The sequence below is a fragment of the Anser cygnoides genome, chromosome Z (genome assembly GCF_040182565.1).
Source record: "Anser cygnoides isolate HZ-2024a breed goose chromosome Z, Taihu_goose_T2T_genome, whole genome shotgun sequence".
In the NCBI taxonomy this organism is placed as follows: Eukaryota; Metazoa; Chordata; class Aves; order Anseriformes; family Anatidae; genus Anser; species Anser cygnoides.
In genome coordinates this window covers 65,727,525-65,748,229 of record NC_089912.1, presented here as the reverse complement: position 1 = coordinate 65,748,229, position 20,705 = coordinate 65,727,525, and the positions used below count along the sequence as shown (strand labels likewise).

The following is a 20,705-nucleotide window of genomic DNA, read 5'->3' as shown; positions in this document are numbered from 1 at the left end:
GTAGAAATAGTGGAAAATATAAGAAGTTTTTTTTTTTTTTACTTTCTATCTACAGCTGAAGATGAGAGGAGTTCTGTGTACATTCTACATGCAAACAGGCATCTAGTAGCCAAGCCTGTTAACAACCGCAAGTCAGATCATCAATCTGATAGCAGCCATATCAAAACGTATAAGAAGTCTCGACATTAAATATTTGCAGAGCTCCACATTTTCTCTGCCTTTTACAGAAAGCTGTTTTCTAAGAAGCCCCCTTTTTGTTTATTTGTAAAGCATTATGATAATAATTGTTCTCAAACCTTTCTTAATTTCTGAGATTAACTTCTCTCCTACCCCTGATTCTTCTGGATTTTATCTGCTTCATTCAATGTAGTAAATTTAAAGGTGTGATTATTTGGGCAGCCCTCAGTATACCACTTCTGAATTCTATTTGATATTGTAAATTATGTTTATGCTATCTCTAACTTGAAAATGTGGTTTAATTGTGTTGTCTCTTTCTTGTTTCTTAATTCTTTTTTGCGGTAAGCCCTAGAAGAAATTGTAACAATTCTTCTGTCTCCTTGGAATATAGAGTGCAGGGAGCAGAATCCATGAGAACAGAAACTGAGACAGGAAACTGGCTGCACAGGAGAGATGTGAACTCCACACTAAGAGGAAAAGTGGTGCTTAGTTGGGAAATGGACCTAGGGGTCCCCTAGTTCAGAAAATTTTCAGTACAAAGCCTGCATGTCGATCTTCTGCTGTTGTGTCTCAGAAGAGGTGTGTGTATTGCATACCTGGTGGTCCATATGAGCGACCTTCTGGGAAGCTGGGCTCTTAAGCATGAGTGTGAGGGCTGTGGGTTTCACTCGTCCAAAAGAGCAGCAGCAGGAGAGTTTGAACGTGGGGAACGTGCCAAGGAGGTGAGAGCAGCAGATGTTGCTGGAGTCTGTTTGGACTGAGGGAGTCCGAGAAGCAGATCAGTTAGCCTGCAGGTGCCTGCTGCCAAGCGGCCTTGTTCACATCAAGCCCAAGCTTATCCATCCACACTGTCTTCTCATCTCTAGCATGGAAATACCTGGTCGTGTTGGACTCCAGACAGCTTCTGTGACATAGCTTCTGTTGTAGAAAGTGTTCTCAGGACAAAATGTGACCTTGAGGCAGCTGCTGCTCCTTTGATGTTATAAATTACAGAAATGAGCATTTATGTGAACTTAGTTCACAGAACCATAGAGTCATTCAGGTTGGAAAAGACCTCTAAGATCCAACCTTTAACCTAGTACTGACAAGTCCACCACTAAACCATGCTACATCTACACATTCCTTGAAGACCTCCAGGGATGGTGACTCAGCCACATCCCTGGGCAGCCTATTCCAATGCTGCAAAACACTTTCAGTGAAGAAACTGCACCTAATATCTAACCTAAACCTCCCCTGGTGCAGCTTGAGGCCATTTCCCCTCATCTTATTACTTGGTGCTTGGAAGAAGAGCCTGATCCCCGCCTCACTACAACCTCCTTTAAGGTAATTGTGAAGTACAATAAGGTCTCCCCTGAACCTTCTTTTCTACAGGCTATACAACCCCAGCTCCCTCAGCTTCTCTTATTAAGACTTGTTCTCTATGCCCTTCACCAGCTTTGTTGCCCTTCTTTGGACACACTCCAGCGCCTCGATGTAGTTAAGAGGCTGTAGCTGATACAATTTAGTCTAATGCAAATAGTATAACATTTTATTTTTCTGATCCCTGCTCCCCCAGTCATAGATATCCCAATGAAGTTTTTCTGGTTACTGTGCTCTGCTGCGTTGGACTGCCTGCAGAACAAAAGCTTCCAGAGAAACATGGTTAGCTTTGATTTTCTTCTTTCAGGTCTTGGGCTCGATTCAGACAAACTTCCCGATCAGTTGAGTTTCTCTGACTGGCCTGAAATGAAGAAAAAATTTGCATCCATATTTGCAGAGAAGACACAAACTGAATGGTGCAGCATATTTGATGGAACTGATGCCTGTGTGACCCCTGTTTTGTCCTTTGATGATGCTGCCGCACATCAGCATAACAAACAAAGAAGTTCTTTTATCAAAAATGATCGGGAAGAGATAAGTCCTAGACCTGCTCCTCTACTTTCAAGGACCCCTGCTGTTCCATCGCTTAAAAGAGATCCTTTCATAGGCGAGCACACAGAAGAGATACTTCTGGAATATGGGTTTACTAAGAACGAGATTGCTCAACTTTATTCTGACAAAGTAATAGAATTCAACAAACCAAAAGCTAATTTATAATCTCTGACTCTGCAAATCAGACAAACTTCAGGCTGATGTAGTAAGATTTTTATGTATTAAATTTAATTACATGACAAATAAATGTTTGTGTGCTACTGCTTTGAAATGATGGAAATTTTAGATTTAATGGGAGTTATATATTTGTGTGCTGGGATGGTTTGCAGCTGAGGATAATGAAATTGTGTTCTCAAGTTCTGCACTATTTGCCTTAGCAAGCAGATTTAAATCCTCAAAATGTTTTTAAAATACCATATCCTGTGAAATGGTTGGTTCTTTTGACTCATAGTTGATCCATTGCTTTGTGGTGTATGTTGTAATTACCTGACGGCAATACTTTTCATAAAATATAGTTGTATACTTCCTAAACATACGATTGTTTACTCATAGATTAGAGGGGATTTTTATTTTTCTGTGTTGATTCATTTGCCTTACCATGCCAAAACAATTATACAAATAACGCTGTTTCCTTACATATTGCTGTAGAGTTACAATGATAAAGTAATTGTATTTAAAATCCTGTCTGCATTTTCTTTATGCAATTGCCTGATTATATTAGATTTGACATTTCAGTTTGCCTGAAAAGTCATTTCAGAAATAAATTTGTTATTACAAAATATCTGCCAAGTATTAATCCTTTCCTTTCTTTTTGGAAAAATGGTAGGCAACTTAGCTGCATGGGTTTTAAACAATGGTTGTTCTATGGTGGTTGTCATTTCCTTCAAATTAGTCATTTGAAACAGTCTTTGCTCCTTCAACACAAAAGTAATTACATTTTTAAAAATAATTAGCTATATGGTCTTAGTACAATCATTAGTCCAATGTGTCAGGAATTATAGGGGGTTAGGGTTTGTTTGTTTTAGGGGGGTGGGGGAGTGATATTTTCAGTGTTTACATTGCTGAAGATTAGCTCATTGCTTGCAAAGACTTCCAAAGCTTATTTTAGACATGTCATGCCAAAATGTTAGCATTACTACTACCAAAAATCCTTTTACATTCTACTACACAAACACCTGCATGGAAGGAGGAATTATTTAGTAGGTATTGACAAGTTAGATAAACAATTAAACAAAAGTATTCTAAGTTTTCAGCAGATAATCACTGATGAATTGCTGAGTATTATGCACTTTTGCACTATCAGAGAATATCCTGAACTGGAGGAGACCCACCAAGATTATCAAGTCCAAGTCCTGGCTCCACACTAAGATCTGACAGTTTGCTTAGTCCCAAATGCATCTGCTTGTATTGGAGTAGAGTCAATGTTGTCAAACTTACTTTACAGCACGCCAAGGTTTTGACCCAATATTTGCTGAGGTCAATATGAAAACTACTGCTAAGTTCAGCATGGGTTGGCTCAGCCGCGTCAGTCATGTGGCTGACCTAAAAGGAATGGGGTTTGGTGTGTCACTATAGATTTCTTCTAAAGCCTTCTGTTTTCTTGCCAAAAGTGTATGTGTCAGGTGAGACTATTTCAAAACAAAACAAAAACTAAGTGATCCTGATACCCCTTTGTTTTTTAGAAACCAAGAAAATAATCAGTTTATCGAGGGTGGCACAGAGCAGATGCAAAAAAATATTCAGCAGTTTCTGTTTGTCAGACTTCTGTGCCTGTCACTAATACTAGAACAATAGGTAGGTTCACTTATCTTCATCAAGTGCCTTGAAGTCCTTTTCTGGATATGTGATTGTAGATTTTTATTTGTATTTTTCCCCCTTCTACAGGAATTCAGCGCTCCGGTGCATGGGTTGTTTGCTGAATGGGAAGATGGGGGCTCTATATTCCCGGTGTCACCGCTATCTTGCAGCAACAAGAGGAGCAGCTTTGTGTCGGGCTGATCCTGCGCCTTGCCCATGTGATGTATGCTCCCATTGTAGGTGTGTTTCGCGCTTCAACAGTAATGCTTTAGTCGTGGATGGCCGGCAGCTTTGCAGACATCCAGGAGGGCAGATCTGCTAATGTTAGCACTCATCCCCGCCCCCTTCCTTTCATAACTTGTGATCGCAGAGCCATGAAAGTATGTGAGTCCCTCCCCCAGTGCAGACCAAATCCACCCAGCATATGACCTGCACTCCATGTCAGCCAGAGCAGGCAGCACCGACTTGCTGGGCCGGGGCGAGTAGACAGAGCGATGACCTTAACCAAACAGAGCTTCCACCGGGCCCTTCCACCCCCTTCTGAGGTGGCCATGACCGACCTGGACAACACCAGAGGGAAAGAGAAGGCCGTGCAGCAATCCGTGACCAGGACTGGGATGGTGGTACCAAAGAAGCGACGGACGGGAAGGCTGGTCATGCACAGCATGGCGATGTTCGGCAGGGAGTTCTGCTATGCTGTGGAGGCCGCCTTTGTCACACCGGTGCTGCTCAGTGTAGGGCTGCCCAAGAGCCTCTACAGCCTGGTGTGGCTCATCAGCCCGATCCTGGGCTTCATGCTGCAGCCTGTGGTAGGTTCAGCCAGTGATCACTGCACCTGTAGCTGGGGCAGGAGGCGACCGTACATTCTGGGTCTGGGCATCATAATGCTGGTAGGCATGGCTTTGTACCTCAATGGGGACAAGATGATCGCAGGTGAGTGAGGGGAGTGCGCTGTGCTGACAGACAAAACTCATCCCAGTGTTTTGAATCGGAAAGAAAGGAGGGGTTCCTTTATTTTGCTGTAAAAGTTGGGTGTTAACATTGGGTAGCACATTACTCGGCTGCACTGAAGGAGCTGAGGAGTACTGCAATTATGTTCAATCCTAATGCTGCATGTTATGTGCCCTTTACATAGTGTTCTGTAGTTTGTGCATGTGATTACAGTATTTTGTATGCTGATCTGCTTGCCTCATCGGTTCATACAACTAAAGCACTGCTTAGGCCCAGAGAAGTTTTAAAGAACTAAAATCTACCTTATTAAGTTAAATGGTTAATGTTGTTTGTATGATGTAGTACAAATTGTAACAGAATATCTACTAGTCCCTATTTTAGATGGGTCAGCATTCAAATTTGTCTGTAGTTCATCTTTTAATGTAGCTTTAATTATTGCAGCACTTGCTTGACTCAGGAACGTGTTATGCTGGTGAATAATACAAATCACAACTCCTTGGAAACCCTGTTGCACCTAGAGTGTGCAAAATCAGATAGGAGTGATGTTCCCAGATGCTGTTTTATTTCAGCTTGAGATCTAACTTCTCAAAGACTTGCTGGAAAGTCGTTGCTGTCATTGTGGCTTGTGTCTCCTTCCTGTGGGGAGGAGCGTGTTTTCACAGACTGGTTTATTCTCTGTTCCTGGATATCATTGCTGTTGTGTATATTTGTATTCATTTACCCAGAAAGAGATGTTAGCCAACTCTTGACTGTCTATAACAGTGGAAGGGTGGAACAAATGGAGTAAAATAAGTACTCCAAAATGCAAGTATGTTTGGCTACCAGAGCATGCAATGGAAGTGCAGAGTAGAGAAAGGCTAGTGATGCTCTTATTGCGGAGCCTTAAGCTCGTGCTGACAAGTTTCTGCTTGTGTATAAAAGTCAACCTAGCACAGCTCAGAGCTACGCAAACTCAAAACATAGTTATCCTGCTTCTTAGATGTCATTCTGTTATGACTGAGCTCTTGTGCATAACAGCATTGTTTAGATTTGGAGGTTTCTGGAAAGAAAAATGGGGTTTTGCAAAACATGACACTATTGCTGTCAGAATGAGGCGTATTTTTTTGTTTTTTGTTTTTGTTTTTTTCTTCTCCTTTTTGTAGCTTTCATCGATGGGAGAGACAAGCAGCAGATGTGGGCAATAGTCATTACCATGCTGGGAGTAGTGCTTTTTGACTTTGCAGCTGACTTTATTGATGGCCCTATCAAAGCATATTTATTTGATGTCTGCTCTCATCAGGATAAAGAGAAGGGTCTGCATTACCATGCCCTCTTTACAGGTACTCAGATCCCTTCTTTTCCTTCCTACTTTGAGGGAGGGGAAGGCAGTTGCATGGATTTTATAATCTCTGTGAGCTAATCTTGAATGAACTGATCATCTGATTCTGCGCTTCAGTCACGGGTCTTTTGTTGCTGGATTTTAACTACTCCAGAGCACAGCAACTTGTGATTGCTGCTACAAGAATTCTGCTGCAGAAGGCTGCAGGCATAAACATTTACAGTAATATAGCCATGGTTCAATTAAGAGCAATTAACTATTTAAAAAAAATGAAGTAGTGTGTATTCATTTTGTTCTGATTTTCTTCAAGTTTTTGATGAAGGAAAAAATAAGAGAAGGATCTTGTTTCCTTGCCGTAGCACTTACAAATAAATATTTTTGACCCAGCACATGAAAGAGCAAGTGACCAGCAGTATGGCTGGTTTCTGTTCTTTGAAAGTGCTCCAGCGTATGCTGCCCTCCACTTTAGAAACAAGAAGTTTTATGTAAAATCACTAACTTCCAGAAAATAAGACCAAGGAGTTCAGTCCAAAAACTCGCTTCATGTGATTGCCTTTAGACATTTGAAAAGTTGCTGAGTTACAGAAGGAAAGAGCTCACGTAGTGCAGAAGGCTTTGCCCTGTGTTGGCGAAACACACAGGCAGTGCACATAAGGCTGGGTACCTGAGATGTGACTTTGGAGGAGCTTCCAGCTGTGTCTGAGAGCAGTCACTGTGAAAGGACTAGACAAAAAACCGTCTGGATGAGAAGTCATGCAGTCTGTATTGATGCAGATTTTAGTGGCAACGGAGCTGTACCAAGAGCAGAAGCACATAGCTTCGGTGGTGCTTACCCCAGTTGAGAGGGAGGTGTAGTAGCTATTGGCGGCAGGCAGATTTTGGATATATGAAAGAGCTGCATCCTGGAACCTGGGCACAGATTCTAAGAGAACCCTGAAGCCATGTGGGAATGAAGTCAGTATGAGCCATTAGAAACTCACAGACAACATTTTAATCAATCACTAGTTTGGAAAGAATGAGGAGCGAGTTTCTGAGTATATTCCTGCCTTCAGCAGAACTCTTTACAATTTTTCCTACTAAAAAGTTTTGATTTCTGTATTCAGAGCTACTGAACTGATTCATTTGTGTGGTGAGCTGTGAAAAGGGATGTAAGATAAATCACATTAAATAAGAATGGAACAGATTTCTGCACATTATTTGGTCCAGCACCTTGTCACTGTATCAAGATCTTCTGTACCTAAACCCATCTGGATGGGTGGTTGCACAGCTTGAGATTCTGCAGCTCTCCCAAGGCAGCCTTCTCCAGCATTTCACTGGCCTTGCTGTTAAATGGTTTTCCCTAAAATCTAATCTTAATATACATTTCCTATAGTTAAAATGTATTATTCCTTTTCTCTGTCCCTATTAAATACAGAAAGCATCCTTCCTTCCCCTTTTTAATTGCTTCTGTTTTATGTATTATTATCTTTCGCCTATTTAGTTCCTTCTTTTTACATTAACTATCCCCAAGACTTTGCTCTCCAATTTGTTTTTGCCATTTTTAAAGTTCAAACATGAAACTGGATAGCTTGCAGATGTAAAACTGAGAAAAGTAGAAGAGAGACTGCACATACCCAACACCCAACACACAGACTGTGCATTCCAATATCATGATTACTTTTTGTCAAAACAGTATGCAAAAAAGACCTCAAGCATCAAGCATTAACTGCTGTGCAAACATGTAGTGTAAGTTTTCTTCCAAAATATATTAACAGCTTAATTGTTTTTCATTAGAAAAGCAACGATACAGTCCCTGTCCAGTAGGACACAATGAAGGAGGGCTGTGATCACACCCGAGGGAAATAAGTACAGAAAGTCCAGAGTGGAATGATAATGATGTGGTTTTTAGGCAAAGCATACGTGGGTCTTGTTACCTCTCCTACTTTTTGTTGGACAGAATGGTTCTGCCATGCATTGTCTCCAGTTCTCCTAAGCAGAGGCGTAGAAATACTTCCACGTTCTTCAGATGCTTCTGTGCTGGGTCACTTCCATGTCCTGCAGAACCACCTGGTTAACGGGGTGTTGGGACTGTACTAAGCTGCTTCCCCTGACAAAGCTACGTGCTGGATGTAACAGTGTACACTTGTACCTTGTACTTCTGAAACAGCTTGCACTCTCATCAAAAAGAAGGAATTGTAAAACAATGGACTGAATTCTTAATGGACTGAATTCTACTTTTATTAACTTTGAGACATAAGATAGAGTAAATGGTAAAATGAGAATGCTAAATTTTCTGAGATGGGGAATCTCAGTAAGAGGAATTTCACATTTATATTCATTCCTTTTTGTTTTCCTTTCCTAGTGGAGAGGTACTTGGATTTTGGTGATTACAAAACAATGGTTTTTATTTAATTCCTTTCTTAAAAACAAACAAACAAATAAGCAAAAACCATGGAAGCAATATTTCAGTTCAGATTCAGCTATATAAAGTACATTTACAAAGTTTGAACTACAGATAGTCTTGATGTAATAGAAAAATTGTTTGTTTCTATGAAGTTTTAAAAAACACATGTTCCAGTAGAGTTTTATTTTGTATTACTCACTGTTTCAAAGAAAAGACAGCTTCAAAGAAATGTTTCTGAATCATACAGAATATTGGCTGGCAAAGAGATGAAGGCCCATGTTGCTAACTATTTGGGTCTTTTTTGAGAGCTCCATCCATCAGAACTAAGGATATTTTCCAAGAGACATTTTGGTAACTGCTCATATGTGTGAATAGCTCAGTGTTCCAATTTCTTGTGATTCTTCCCACATACAATGATATCTGAAGGGTAATTATTCAGTCATTACTAGAGGGAATCACATGTTGAGGGTATTGTGTGCTGTTTATTTATTTTATGAATACCAGTAGATTTTTTCCCCCTTTTTTTCCCCATGTAGGCTTAGGAGGAGCCCTGGGTTACCTGACAGGTGCTGTGGATTGGGGTCAAACCGTACTAGGATATTCCTTAGCATCGGAATTCCAGGTGATTTTCCTCTTGTCAGCCTTGGTTTTCCTAATCTGCCTTACTATACATCTGCGCAGTATTCCTGAAGTTCCACTCAGGTATAACAAAGAAGAGACAAAGTTCTTGTTGGAAGTGACTGACCCCAAAAAGTATAGCTCCATAGAGGAAATCAGGAATGGATACTTAACATGTACTGAAATAAATGCTGCAGCTAAACCAAAGAAACACGCTGTTACATCACATACAGAGGTAAGTGCAGAGATGATTTTGTAGCCCATATCATTCCATCCTTGGTGACCAACAGCCTTTTAATTGCTGACTGTTTGAAATATTCCCCTTTCACACACACACTCAGAAGAAGAATCTTCCACCAGGATACAGCGTCAGTAGAAAGTCTGCTTTCTTTTTTCTTTTGTTATTTCTAAAGTATTTCCAGCAAGAGGGGTGGGGACAGACTAGTCCTGATGCTTTGAACAGTTGGCAGGGATGAGGGAGAACCAGATTCAAGTTTCCACTCTTTGCAAGTTTCTTGTATCCTCCTCATCTGAAATTTGTCAAGGGGATATAATTTGTCCTTCAGTCCTGACAGAATTAACAATACATTGTGGACAGGAGCTACAAACCATTAATCTTTGATATAAATGTGCAACTCCCACTGATGTCAACAGGCTGACATATTTAGTAAGTATGAAGCGTTAGTTCCCTGGTCTGATAAACATTTCAGTTATGCTACTGCTCAGTATTTCATTGAGGATTCATTGATGATGCTGATTTGTTTGAAATTGCTACTTAAACAAGAGTGCGACGTCACTTCAGGGTTTTAGTTTTATTTTGAAGTGATGGTGTAGCTGTGCCATTGGTGGAACTTTTAGGTGGGAGAGAATAGTGTGTGCTTGCAAGTAATCACTGGTATTTTGATCCTGCTGAGTTCTTATGAGTGATAGCTTCAATCTAAGGAAGCTGAGAAAAGGTGAACCTACCTGAAAAATATCTGGGAAGCAAATTTATAGAGTAGTCTTAGGAACAAGTAGTGGTTTTGACTGTTTTGTTGATGACTTTTAATGTAGGAATCCTCACCACACTTTCATGGTATCCTAGGTAAGCAAAAGTTAATATATATGTTTGGTTCCTGGCATGGCAGTAAGTAGTGAAACAGTTGCCTGTTGTTTTAATTTCACTTCTGATCTCTTGGCGTCATGTGTATGTATCCCCGATACAATTCTTGGGAAATCAGCTAAAAATTAATGAGAACACCCAGATGATTTTAAGTTAGAAACATAAATTCACGTTTAACCTACCAATATAATGGATTTATAATCTTTTACTGTTTATCACTTGTATTCTAACAGCACTTGGTACTCCCAACCCAGATAAGAATATTATTACAGCAGACACCACGCAAAGCTAGAATAAAAGATGAACACTGCCGGGTGAGGATGCCAGACACACGGTGAGGGACTGGCAGCAAAGCAGCAGCGTGCTGGGAGAATATGGCAAGCACACTGCGGTGTTCTCCCTGTTTCCCCACCACAGGCCAGCTTGAGCAGACAGCATCCTTCACCAGCACTGTTACCTTTGAGTATCCTCCAGATTGTCAGAGGTGCTCTGTGTCATTGACTGGCCAATGCAGGCTCTAAAAGAAAGGAAGGGCAATGAAGAAGAGAGGGGGCTGGGGTAGCCTCTTGCTTGGCAAAAAATAATTCCAGTGTGTCAGTAGCATCTGACGCCCGAGGAAAAGTTCTGTCATGCACTGCAGGCCAGCTTCTGCTATTGCCCTCCTTTCAAGGATTTTAGCTGGACAGCCCATCAGAGGCTCACTGTGCTTTGATCTGTCTCATGTTCCTTTGATGTGCCCGGGCTTGTATAAATTCTAGACACTCTCGCTACCGCAGTGGTCTGTCTCCTGTGGCACATGTTTTCTGAGTTCATTCATTACTGTAATTGCTCCCTTGAAGAAATGGTTTGGCTTCCTGTTTTTCTGTGCCTCTTTTTTCACTGCAGGCATCACAGGCCTAAATTTCTTCTAAATTAAGGGCTATGCTCTTACATACTAATAGCATCCATGGTTATTAATGAGATTTCACCTGTTACAGTATGAACAGAAATCCAAAATTATTCTACTCTTGTTCTTTATTTTGGTGCCAAATTACTCAGGATCTATGGCCATAAAACCTGTCATATGAATTCCTCGCTATCCTTATGAATCAGCATTGAGTTGTAGCGATTTTGTAGAAAAAAATGATTAGGTATTGTGAGATTTTAAAGGATTGTGCATTGGAGGGCATTAAATATATTTATTAAACATTTCTGTTTCCATTTCTACTCTTTAGAATATCTAAATAGAAAGAAAGCATGTCTGTCAAATTATTATTTGTAATTACTGTCCCTTGAAGTTCCCTGACCGTATCTTAACACTTTGATTAGAAAGCCTATTTTGAAGAACTTTGTGGAAGAGTTGAACAAATTATATAAGCTAAGTCAAACAATAGCAATTATCATTAAAATAATGCTAATGAGTTAATGTGGAACTGTCTTTTTTTTTTTTTTTTGTATAATTGTAGTTGAATAGAATGATTACTCTGTTTAAAATGCAGTTAAAAGAGAGAGTGATACTGAGAGAAATTCCAAGGGATTTAGACAATATGCAGTTCAAGGTAAAAGTCGATGACTTGAATTTTGGCATTCCTATGAGGATTAAAAACCTCACACTGGAGCAATGTATTTTCCAACTTTATATGTGGTGATTGTTCATAGAGCAGCTTGCAGCATAACCTAGTTCAAAGGAAAGCAGAATTGTGAAAAGTAGCTAGAACATTAAAGGAAGGAAAAATGTTATCAGCTAACAGCAGATTGAAGACACAATTCAGCTTTCCAGCCATGAACTTTACACTAAAGTTCGTCCCCATTTAGTGGCCATACAGCTTTTCGCACCACCTCTCCACTGTTGCCACCAAATATTCCTAGAGAAAATTGGAAGTGTTCCATAGTGCACGGAATAATATAAAAAATAACATCTGTTTTTCTCTGAAAGCAAAGAACCACGCAGGACCTTTTAAGTAGTAACGACTCTATGTTGCAAATGCCTGACATCAAGCACACCTGAAGTACTGAAAAAATCAAGTGATAGAGGTGATCTGATGACTGTGACTGAAAACAAAAACAAAAAAACAGATAGTTTTTGGGCACAGGGCTCAGACAAGGAGGAGGGAGATAAGGTGGGGCATTGAAGGTGGTGAGAAATGTTGCTTTTGCCTGTCAGTGAGATTTGTTAACCCATGCCTGTAATGTTTTTGATGTTGTATTGAGTTGCTTTGCCCATGAGATGGGGGCGTTCAGGTGCTGGAGCTTACATTATCTGGACAGTAAGGTTTTGTGTGGTGCTGCATCTCCTGTTATGTATCACAGCCTCTTCCTGCCTCTTGAGGGGGAAGATGTTGTGGAAATTTCGTAGTAATTATATACAAGAAAAGATTAAGTTTTCTAGGGAACATAGGACATAGAAAGAGGAATGGGAACAAAGTCTCAGAACTGCAGTACTCCACAACTGATATACTTTAATTCTGAGGAGATATTTTTGGGTTTCATTATTTTCTATGACAGCTTTAAATCTGCAATGGAAAGCTGATTGTCTCCAGGAAATAATTATTTTTGTATTTCTTTTCTTTTGCTTTTTGAACCCCTGCTGAATGTGTTTTTGCAGAAAATTTTCACTTGGTTCTAGTGGTAAACAACAATTCTACTGCCTGCAACAACAAGCAATGTTGCTACATCCTTACTGATGTACCCCAGCTCCCCAAGTCTCTGTGATCTTTCAGATGACTTTACTATGCAATGGCTCTACAAATTATAGTGAAGGACATTCAGTACCCAAGCAACCCATCCTAGCAATAACAAACAAAACACTTTGGAAGTTTAGCAATGAAAAGATACTGAGGCCTTCTCCATTTGCCGTCAGCTATTTTATTAGCCTTCAGGGCAATAATACAGTATTATTGTTAAATACTTGCTTTTAGACTCAAAGGCGGATGACCCTTAAATCACTCTTGAAGACGCTTTTCAGCATGCCATCCCACTATCGCTATCTGTGTGTGAGCCACCTCTTTGGATGGATGGCTTTCCTATCCAACATGCTCTTCTTCACGGATTTCATGGGACAGGTAAAAGTGTAAAATCCTCTTGCTTTTCCTCCCTCGTAGCATCTCCTCCTCCACCAAAAAGAAGTGAGATATTGTTACAAATCTGAAGAAATGTCAGTGACTCCCATCCAGTATGCCATGTTTCCTTGCCTTTTTTTTGTCTCTGTAGGTGAGACGGAGTTTTGGTTTCCTGCAGTGTATATGAACACCTAAAAGAAAAATTTTTGCTTGGCTGGATAAGGGACTGAATAAGAGAATGACTGATTGGAAAAATGTATGTGTGGCATGAAAGAAAAAAAAAAGTAATTGTAGATAAATTAGGGAAAGAGATGTTAAAGCAGGAAAGCAGAAGCAGAGAGGGGAGAGTGGGAAATGGGACACCCAAAGGAAAAAGGGCAAAGGAGTGGACAGTCCAGGAAAAAATTGAGCGTAAGAAATGAGGACAAAGCTGGTCTGGGAGAAATGAGTGTGAAATCAGAAGAACTGCGAATGGATGATGAGAGCACTGCCTGAAAGATTTCTTGGGTGCTAATCATTACCCCTGCCAGGGATGAGGCCCTGTCTTGGGTCCCGTGTTCTCGTAAGCACGAGGTATTGTATACATGCCACGCATCCCTGTCTTCTGTGATCTCTATGGTCTCTTTCAGGTTGTATACCGAGGTAGTCCTTATGCACCTCATAACTCCACGCTTTACCTTACCTACAGAAGAGGCGTAGAGGTTGGATGCTGGGGGCTGTGTATCAATGCAATTTCGTCCTCAGTCTATTCTTGTAAGTATCCAGGAATGTACTCCAACACTGTTTTAAATCAGTGTTTATACTACTTGCAGTTTGCCATTGTTTAAAAAAATAAAGTGATGCCAAATTTTTTTTTGCACGAAAACTGTAAGAAATTTTACATTCTCAGCAGTGTTATAAATCTGTATCTTGACATGAGCAGTTCCTGTCTGGACCATGTGATGAGGGGTCACTTTGAGAGGAAGGCATTGTTTTGCATGTGAACTGACCCTAAACACTGAATATCATCCTAAAGTTAAATGCCAGAGTAAAATTGAAGCTGTGGTTATCATTCTGAGATGCTCTTTCACCTAGCAGACCTATAGCATTAGGTTTTCAAAGGTCACTCTGGTGGTCTCTCCCCATCTGCATTTCTCACAAAATGAATGGGAGATGAGTGGCTGGAAAGCTGCCTGGCCGAGAAGGACCTGGGAGTATTGGTTGATAGTCAGCTGAATATGAGCCAGCAGTGTGCTCAGGTGGCCAAGAAGGCCAAGAGCATCCTGGCCTGCATAAGAAGCAGTGTGGCCAGCAGGTCTAGGGAGGTGATTGTCCCCCTGTACTCGGCTCTGGTGAGGCCGCACCTTGAGTACTGTGTCCAGTTTTGGGCCCCTCGCTACAAGAAGGACATGGAGGTGCTCGAGAGACTCCAGAGAAGGGCAACGAAGCTGGTGAGGGGTCTGGAGAACAAGTCTTACGAGGAGCGGCTGAGGGAGCTGGGGTTGTTTAGCCTCGAGAAGAGGAGGCTCAGGGGAGACCTCATCGCTCTCTACAGTTACCTTAAAGGAGGCTGTAGAGAGGTGGGGGTTGGTCTATTCTCCCACGTGCCTGGTGACAGGACGAGGGGGAATGGGCTAAAGTTGCGCCAGGGGAGGTTTAGGTTGGATGTTAGGAAGTACTTCTTTACCGAAAGGGTTATTAAGCATTGGAACGGGCTGCCCAGGGAGGTGGTTGAGTCACCATCCCTGGAGGTCTTTAAAAGACGTTTAGATGTAGAGCTTAGCGATATGGTTTAGTGGAGTACTTAGTGTTAGGTCGGAGGTTGGACTCGATGATCTTGAGGTCTCTTCCAACCTAGAAATCTGTGATACTGTGATACTGTGATACTGTGACCTTTTCACAATACAGTAGAAGTTCTTGCCAAAAACATGAACCTTGCTCTTCAAAATTATGTGTAAATATGCTAGCACAGTTTCCCAAATAAATCTCACCATAGCTTTTACCCAGGATTTAAAAATTGCTTGCTATCCAAAATCTCAAATTAGGAGCATTTTGGGAGTTGAAGTGAGCATCTAAAAGAATCTTCCTCCTTTGGAGCTTAATTATAGGCATTTATGTAGCACCTCTTCCAGCTCAGACAGGGCCTGATGCCAAATGTTCCTGTTGTAATCAAACAGCAGAAATGTCTGAGGTTGTCAGTGGGTCAGTTCTTCCAGAATGGCTGTTAACTACTTCTTCTCAGAGCTTGGTTATGTCTGAATAAAAGTACCCCAGAGAGAGTTAGCAGAAAGAAGTTTCTGCAGCAAGTTTATAACCGCAGTAATTTGAGGCAACTTCCAAAATCAATAACTTTGTCCTTCATTTCATCTTACAAAATAAAACTCCTTAAAGGAATTCCCCAATGAAATGTGACTTATTCAGTTCTAGTCTCAGCAGCAATTTTTCTTTCTTTCCACAGACCTGCAGAAAATCCTTCAGCAATACATAGGATTAAAGGGACTTTATTTCATTGGATACCTACTTTTTGGATTAGGTACTGGATTAATTGGCTTGTTTCCCAATGTCTATTCCACTCTGGCTCTGTGTTCCCTCTTTGGTGTCATGTCCAGCACGCTGTACACAGTGCCATTCCAACTCATTGCAGAGTATCACAGAGAAGAAGAGGTAAGTTCAATATCAAAAGAAGAGTAAATTTATATCTGGCTGCATCTGTTTAGTGTATTTTGGTAGAACATTGGATAGAACTGGCAAATGGGTTTTAATTGTAATTTCAAACTATTTATGGTGACACGTGTTATGAACAGAAAGTTTCTGACATAAAGATGTTCAAGACTTTATTAAACAACACTAATATTATTAGCTGTCATGTAGCTACATGACATCTCTCAGCTAAGGTCCCAGCTCCAGGCTCTCCAAACAGAGTCCTGCATTGAGACAAGTAATTATTTATCATCCCAGCTGAAACAAAGCCAATTGCAGTACATGTTCAGGCAGGAAGAGGATAACAGGGCTCCAATTTGTGTTGCTTTCGAGGGCTGCCTTCCTGAGAATCAAATCTAAACCACTGCTCTGTGCACCACTGATCTCTCAGCTGTGCGTGCGTGCCGTTGTTTCTAAGTGCAAGGGGCTCAGGCTGAGCAGCTGCCAAACTCAAATTACTTCAGGAAAGCCTAGCCCGTTCATATTAGCTGAGGAGCTGACTTCTGAGGCCCTAAAGTTAATAACCAAGCTGTAAAAGCTGTCAGAAGTTTCAGTTAACTGCAAAGTGTTACAAAAAACTGTTAGCTGATAAAGATATGCAATTCAAGTACGAACAGCTTTATGTAGTTCAGTAATAAATTACATTCCACATTCTCGTTCTCCCTCTAAATGTCTAGGGTTGTTTTTTGGTCTTCCACAGCAAGAAATCCTGTTTCCAAAGGAAATCTGGAAAAGCCTGCATTCCTTCTACCATGTTACTGGACACAGCAAGATCTTAATGTCTTGTAAAGAGTTTAGCTCTTTAATGGAAATGTTCTCTCAACTTAGTAAGAGAGCTGGAAACAAGAAGGATTAAGGAGAATTGGGAGGACTTAGGAAAAGCTCTCATTATGTCCAGTGACATTCGAAGAAATTAATAAAGAAAGTGTTGAACAGTTGAAACACAACAAAAAATATACTTGAGACCAGCACAGGACGAGATTAAGTCCATGAGAACATGTCCTACTGTTCTGTTTGACTTCTAAGCATCATCATCTGAATGATGAGTACAAGAAAACCCTAAATTACTCTGTTGAATCCTAGGAGGATGTTTCAAGGTGGTTAAATATTTCATAGATCCGATTCATAATTTTTCAGTTAATTTCTCTGTTTCTTCCAAGAGAGAACAATTACAATGCAGAATTTCAGAGGGATTTAACAAAAGACATGGTCTGAACCCAGTTTAGGGTAGGATCACAACCCTAATCTTAGGCCAGCCAGCTCAGAGAGAGGGAGTAAAGTAATTATAAGTAAATTATAGCCCATCTCTGACTCAGACGTGTTTCAAGACAGAAGTGAAATAGAATAAGCTGAGTGTGAATGGACTTTGTACTTAATAGGCTAATAGCTTCAAATGTGACTTGTGAGAGAATTGATTGTTTTTTGTTTGGTGTATAGTACTTGTTATGCCAGATGTTAAATGATAATTCTATGTAAGATCTGACATTAACAGAATTAACAGAACCTTCTGACATTAACAGAACCTTCTATAATAGGAAAAAAAATAAATAAAGAGGAAACATCAAGTGCAAGATTGTGTTCATTCACACATTCATATTACTGTGGTCAGAACTACTGGCACATAGGAACCCTGGGCAGAGCACAGCAAAACAGATGTAATTCCAAAGAAATTGTGTCTAAAATTGAAAATACTTCAGAGGAAAGGTCTGCATTATTCCAGAACAAAGAACAGACTTTTTCCCTCAGTATGCAGTCTACCAAAATCATGTGCTGGTTTTTAAAATGCTGCCCTTTCAATTCCTACTCCATGCTGCTGTTCCCTAGGATCCAAATTCAGTTTCATCTACGGGATTAGGAAGACACTGTTTGCCTCCAGTAATTTTGAGCTTTGGGTGGTAACAGCTCAAAAACAATATAACAGGTCTTGATAAAAGCATCCTAATCACAATTGAGCATTTGGATAGAGACCCGCTCAGCTAACACACAGCACAGAAACCCTGTGTGTGTTACAAAGCAACCATCTCCATTCAACTGCAAGAACAATAAATATGTAAACTTTTACGTAATTTTCCAATGAAACAGAACAGTTGGCACATCGCCTGTGATCATATCCAGTTCAGTTTTGAAGGTCTCCAAGGGTGGAAGCTCTACAACCTCTCTGGACAGCCTGTTCCAGTGTTCAGCCAACCTCACATGGTGCTTGTATACGAGATGCCCATATACAATAAAACCTTTTCCTCTGCTATGTATGTCATTTGAATGTCGCAGCTGATAATGGCCTTCTGTAATGTAGAAGAATCCTAGTCTGTACATTCATTCTCAGACTTTTTTTTTTCAGCAATAAAAGCATTGCAGTTAGATTCTAATACTGAACTCCTTTATGTGCTTTGAGGCATAACTTCAGAGCACAGAGCTCCATTACAACAAATTATGATCTGTCTGTGTGTGGGACATACTATGTCTCAATATTCCCCCCAAGGCTCTCCTTATGGTTGGACCTGATGATCTTGAAGGTCTCTTCCATTCCTTTTCCATTCCGTCATTCCTAGATGATTGTATGATTCAGCCATGTGAGAACTGTAGCAAAAATATCCTTGACAGGGTGTCCTGTACAGTGAATTTTACTCCTTATGTTAGTTTGCCAGAGCTCAAGTAGACCTGAACTTCAAGTAAAAGGTTGGTTTCGCTGATCATTCCTCAATTCCTTCCTTGAGAGAAGGGGTAGAGGGAAAAGTGCAGGTGGGAGAAATGGGACAATTTGGAAAACTTATTATCACTTGTAAAATCTGTTTTAATTTTGTAACCTCTGTGGGACAGGCAGAAGAAAATGGAAAGGAAGAGGAGAGCTGTTGGCTTGTTTTGCTGCACCTGGATGTCATGACAGTGCATCATCAGCTGAGAGGTGCAAGTTACCAGCAGTGTCTAAGTTCCCTTCCCTGAATCTTGTTTTTTGCTTATTTGCAGGTCCAGAATTTGCAGGAGGACAAACAAGACACAGATCACAGGCGAGGGAAGGGCATCGACTGCGCCGCTCTCACCTGCATGGTCCAGCTGGCCCAGATCATCCTTGGCGTGGGCCTGGGGCTCTTGGTTAGTGTTGCCGGCAGTGTGGTCACTGTGATTTCTGCATCGATGGTGGCACTGATCGGCTGCTGCTTTGTTGCTTTTTGTGTTCGATATGTGGGGTAGGACTGCGTGAAGCAAGTGGAAGAAATTCCACCAGGGGAATGTTTTCTTTCTGGGTCAGTAGCACTGGTGCTTTTGCCATGCTGATCCTACTGGTACACCCTCCTCTCTTACCTGCTTGGAGCAGTTGCAATTCCAGAGCATCACTTATCTGCAAAGTGAAGACTTGATAAAACTGGTTGCCTCAAGCCTCAGATTGAAAGTTTCTTTTTTTTTTGGCTGCTTTACTACTTCCTTCCTGTTGACCTCAGTGTATTAACACACTGTATTGTATGTGAAGACATGTCTGCCTGTGGTGTCTTGATGCCCTGCTTGAGGAGCCATGAAACTCATTATCAATTTGTGGAAGTAGATGAAGTATATGATAAATTGAAGAAGTAATAGAAATGGACAGAGTTGGGATGAAAGTTGTTATTTATCTTGTTTTACAAGCATCTTAAGTTTGGAGTTATTCTCCTTGGTAATCAAAAGCTGCAGGAGCATCAAACAGTTGTCATAAGCCATGGTGCTATTATGTCATGATTAGCAGGATCATTAAATGGTATATTAACCTCCCAGCTATGATAAAAGCAGATTTGGGTATGGAAGGTGATTGGAGTGTAAAAAATGTTGAAGCTTATTGTTTAAAAGCATAATAGTAAAGCAATTATTTTATACTGGATCCTGCTGCTTGTGTACAAATGAAATGAAAGTACTGGCTGACTTTGCCATGAAAGTTTGGCTAAGGCTACTCTGCAAATCTGTTTTTAGGCACCTAAACAATTGATCTACAGGAAACGTGCAATTTCTTAATTCTTAAAAGTCTGTCCTCTTGACTTTGATACTATAATTGAAAAAAATAAACTTAGCCAAAATAAGAATTGTATTCATGGTGGTAAGCCAGTCAAACCTTGGCATTGGAAATAACAGTATTTACCTTAATGTAGTATCTGTTTTCTCTGTTTACCTGCATATGTCTAGCCTTGAGTGAAATGGTTTTTGTTCTTTACAGAATGCTCTGAGTCAATTCAGTTCTGCAAAGGTTGTCATGAATTATTGTACAGATGTACCTCTAAACTCTACAGTGAATCCTGCAGTCCAAAAATTTGTATTTAATTGAGTATGGAGTTTGATTCCTATTGTTATTATATTGCCAGAGTTTCAAAGGCCCTTTGTTTGTGAAAGCGATATGCTGTATTTATGCTGTGCTTCCTCGATTCTGGAGGTTGTCATTTGTTATGTTACATGCTAAGCACCACAAAGCCATCTACTAATGCAATATTTTTAATGAATGGGGATACAGAGAAAGACTGCTGCCAAGTATGTTTTTATATACATGTTGCACATGTACAGTCTCGACTGTTCAGCAAGCTAGCTGTTGAGCTCATCACCTCTTGGAGTAGCTCCACACAGTGTGAACTGACACCAACACATGCAAATCATTGGATTTGAGCATGAGGAGCCCCTGCACAGGTGCACCAGCTTCAGCTTTGTTTTTAAGAGTGTGGCAAGTCATTTATTCTCATGGGAAAATAAAATAATAAAAAATTCCCTTATATAAGCTCA

General features: G+C 40.6%; 2 protein-coding genes across 4 annotated transcripts in view; both read left to right on the top strand.

The window, feature by feature from the left end:
* AMACR (alpha-methylacyl-CoA racemase) overlaps positions 1-2,869 on the top strand; it is a 19,827-nt gene extending 16,958 nt beyond the window's left edge. Inside the window, exon 5 of the mRNA XM_048051275.2 lies at positions 1,844-2,869. Within this exon, the coding sequence (XP_047907232.1) occupies positions 1,844-2,253 (410 nt within the window). The 3' untranslated portion in view covers positions 2,254-2,869. The remainder of the gene's footprint in view (positions 1-1,843) is intronic.
* Positions 1-20,705, top strand: part of SLC45A2 (solute carrier family 45 member 2) — a 27,899-nt gene extending 7,194 nt beyond the window's left edge. For 2 of the 3 annotated variants that reach the window (XM_048051273.2, XM_048051274.2), the window contains exons 2-8: positions 3,973-4,125; positions 5,979-6,155; positions 9,074-9,390; positions 13,155-13,298; positions 13,925-14,048; positions 15,733-15,938; positions 18,939-20,705. In XM_048051273.2, coding sequence (XP_047907230.2) covers positions 4,008-4,125; positions 5,979-6,155; positions 9,074-9,390; positions 13,155-13,298; positions 13,925-14,048; positions 15,733-15,938; positions 18,939-19,163 — 1,311 coding nt within the window. In that variant the 5' untranslated portion in view covers positions 3,973-4,007 and the 3' untranslated portion in view covers positions 19,164-20,705. Of the gene's footprint in view, positions 1-3,972; positions 4,819-5,978; positions 6,156-9,073; positions 9,391-13,154; positions 13,299-13,924; positions 14,049-15,732; positions 15,939-18,938 lie in introns of those variants that run through there. The other variant, XM_013181743.3, reaches the window with a different exon arrangement.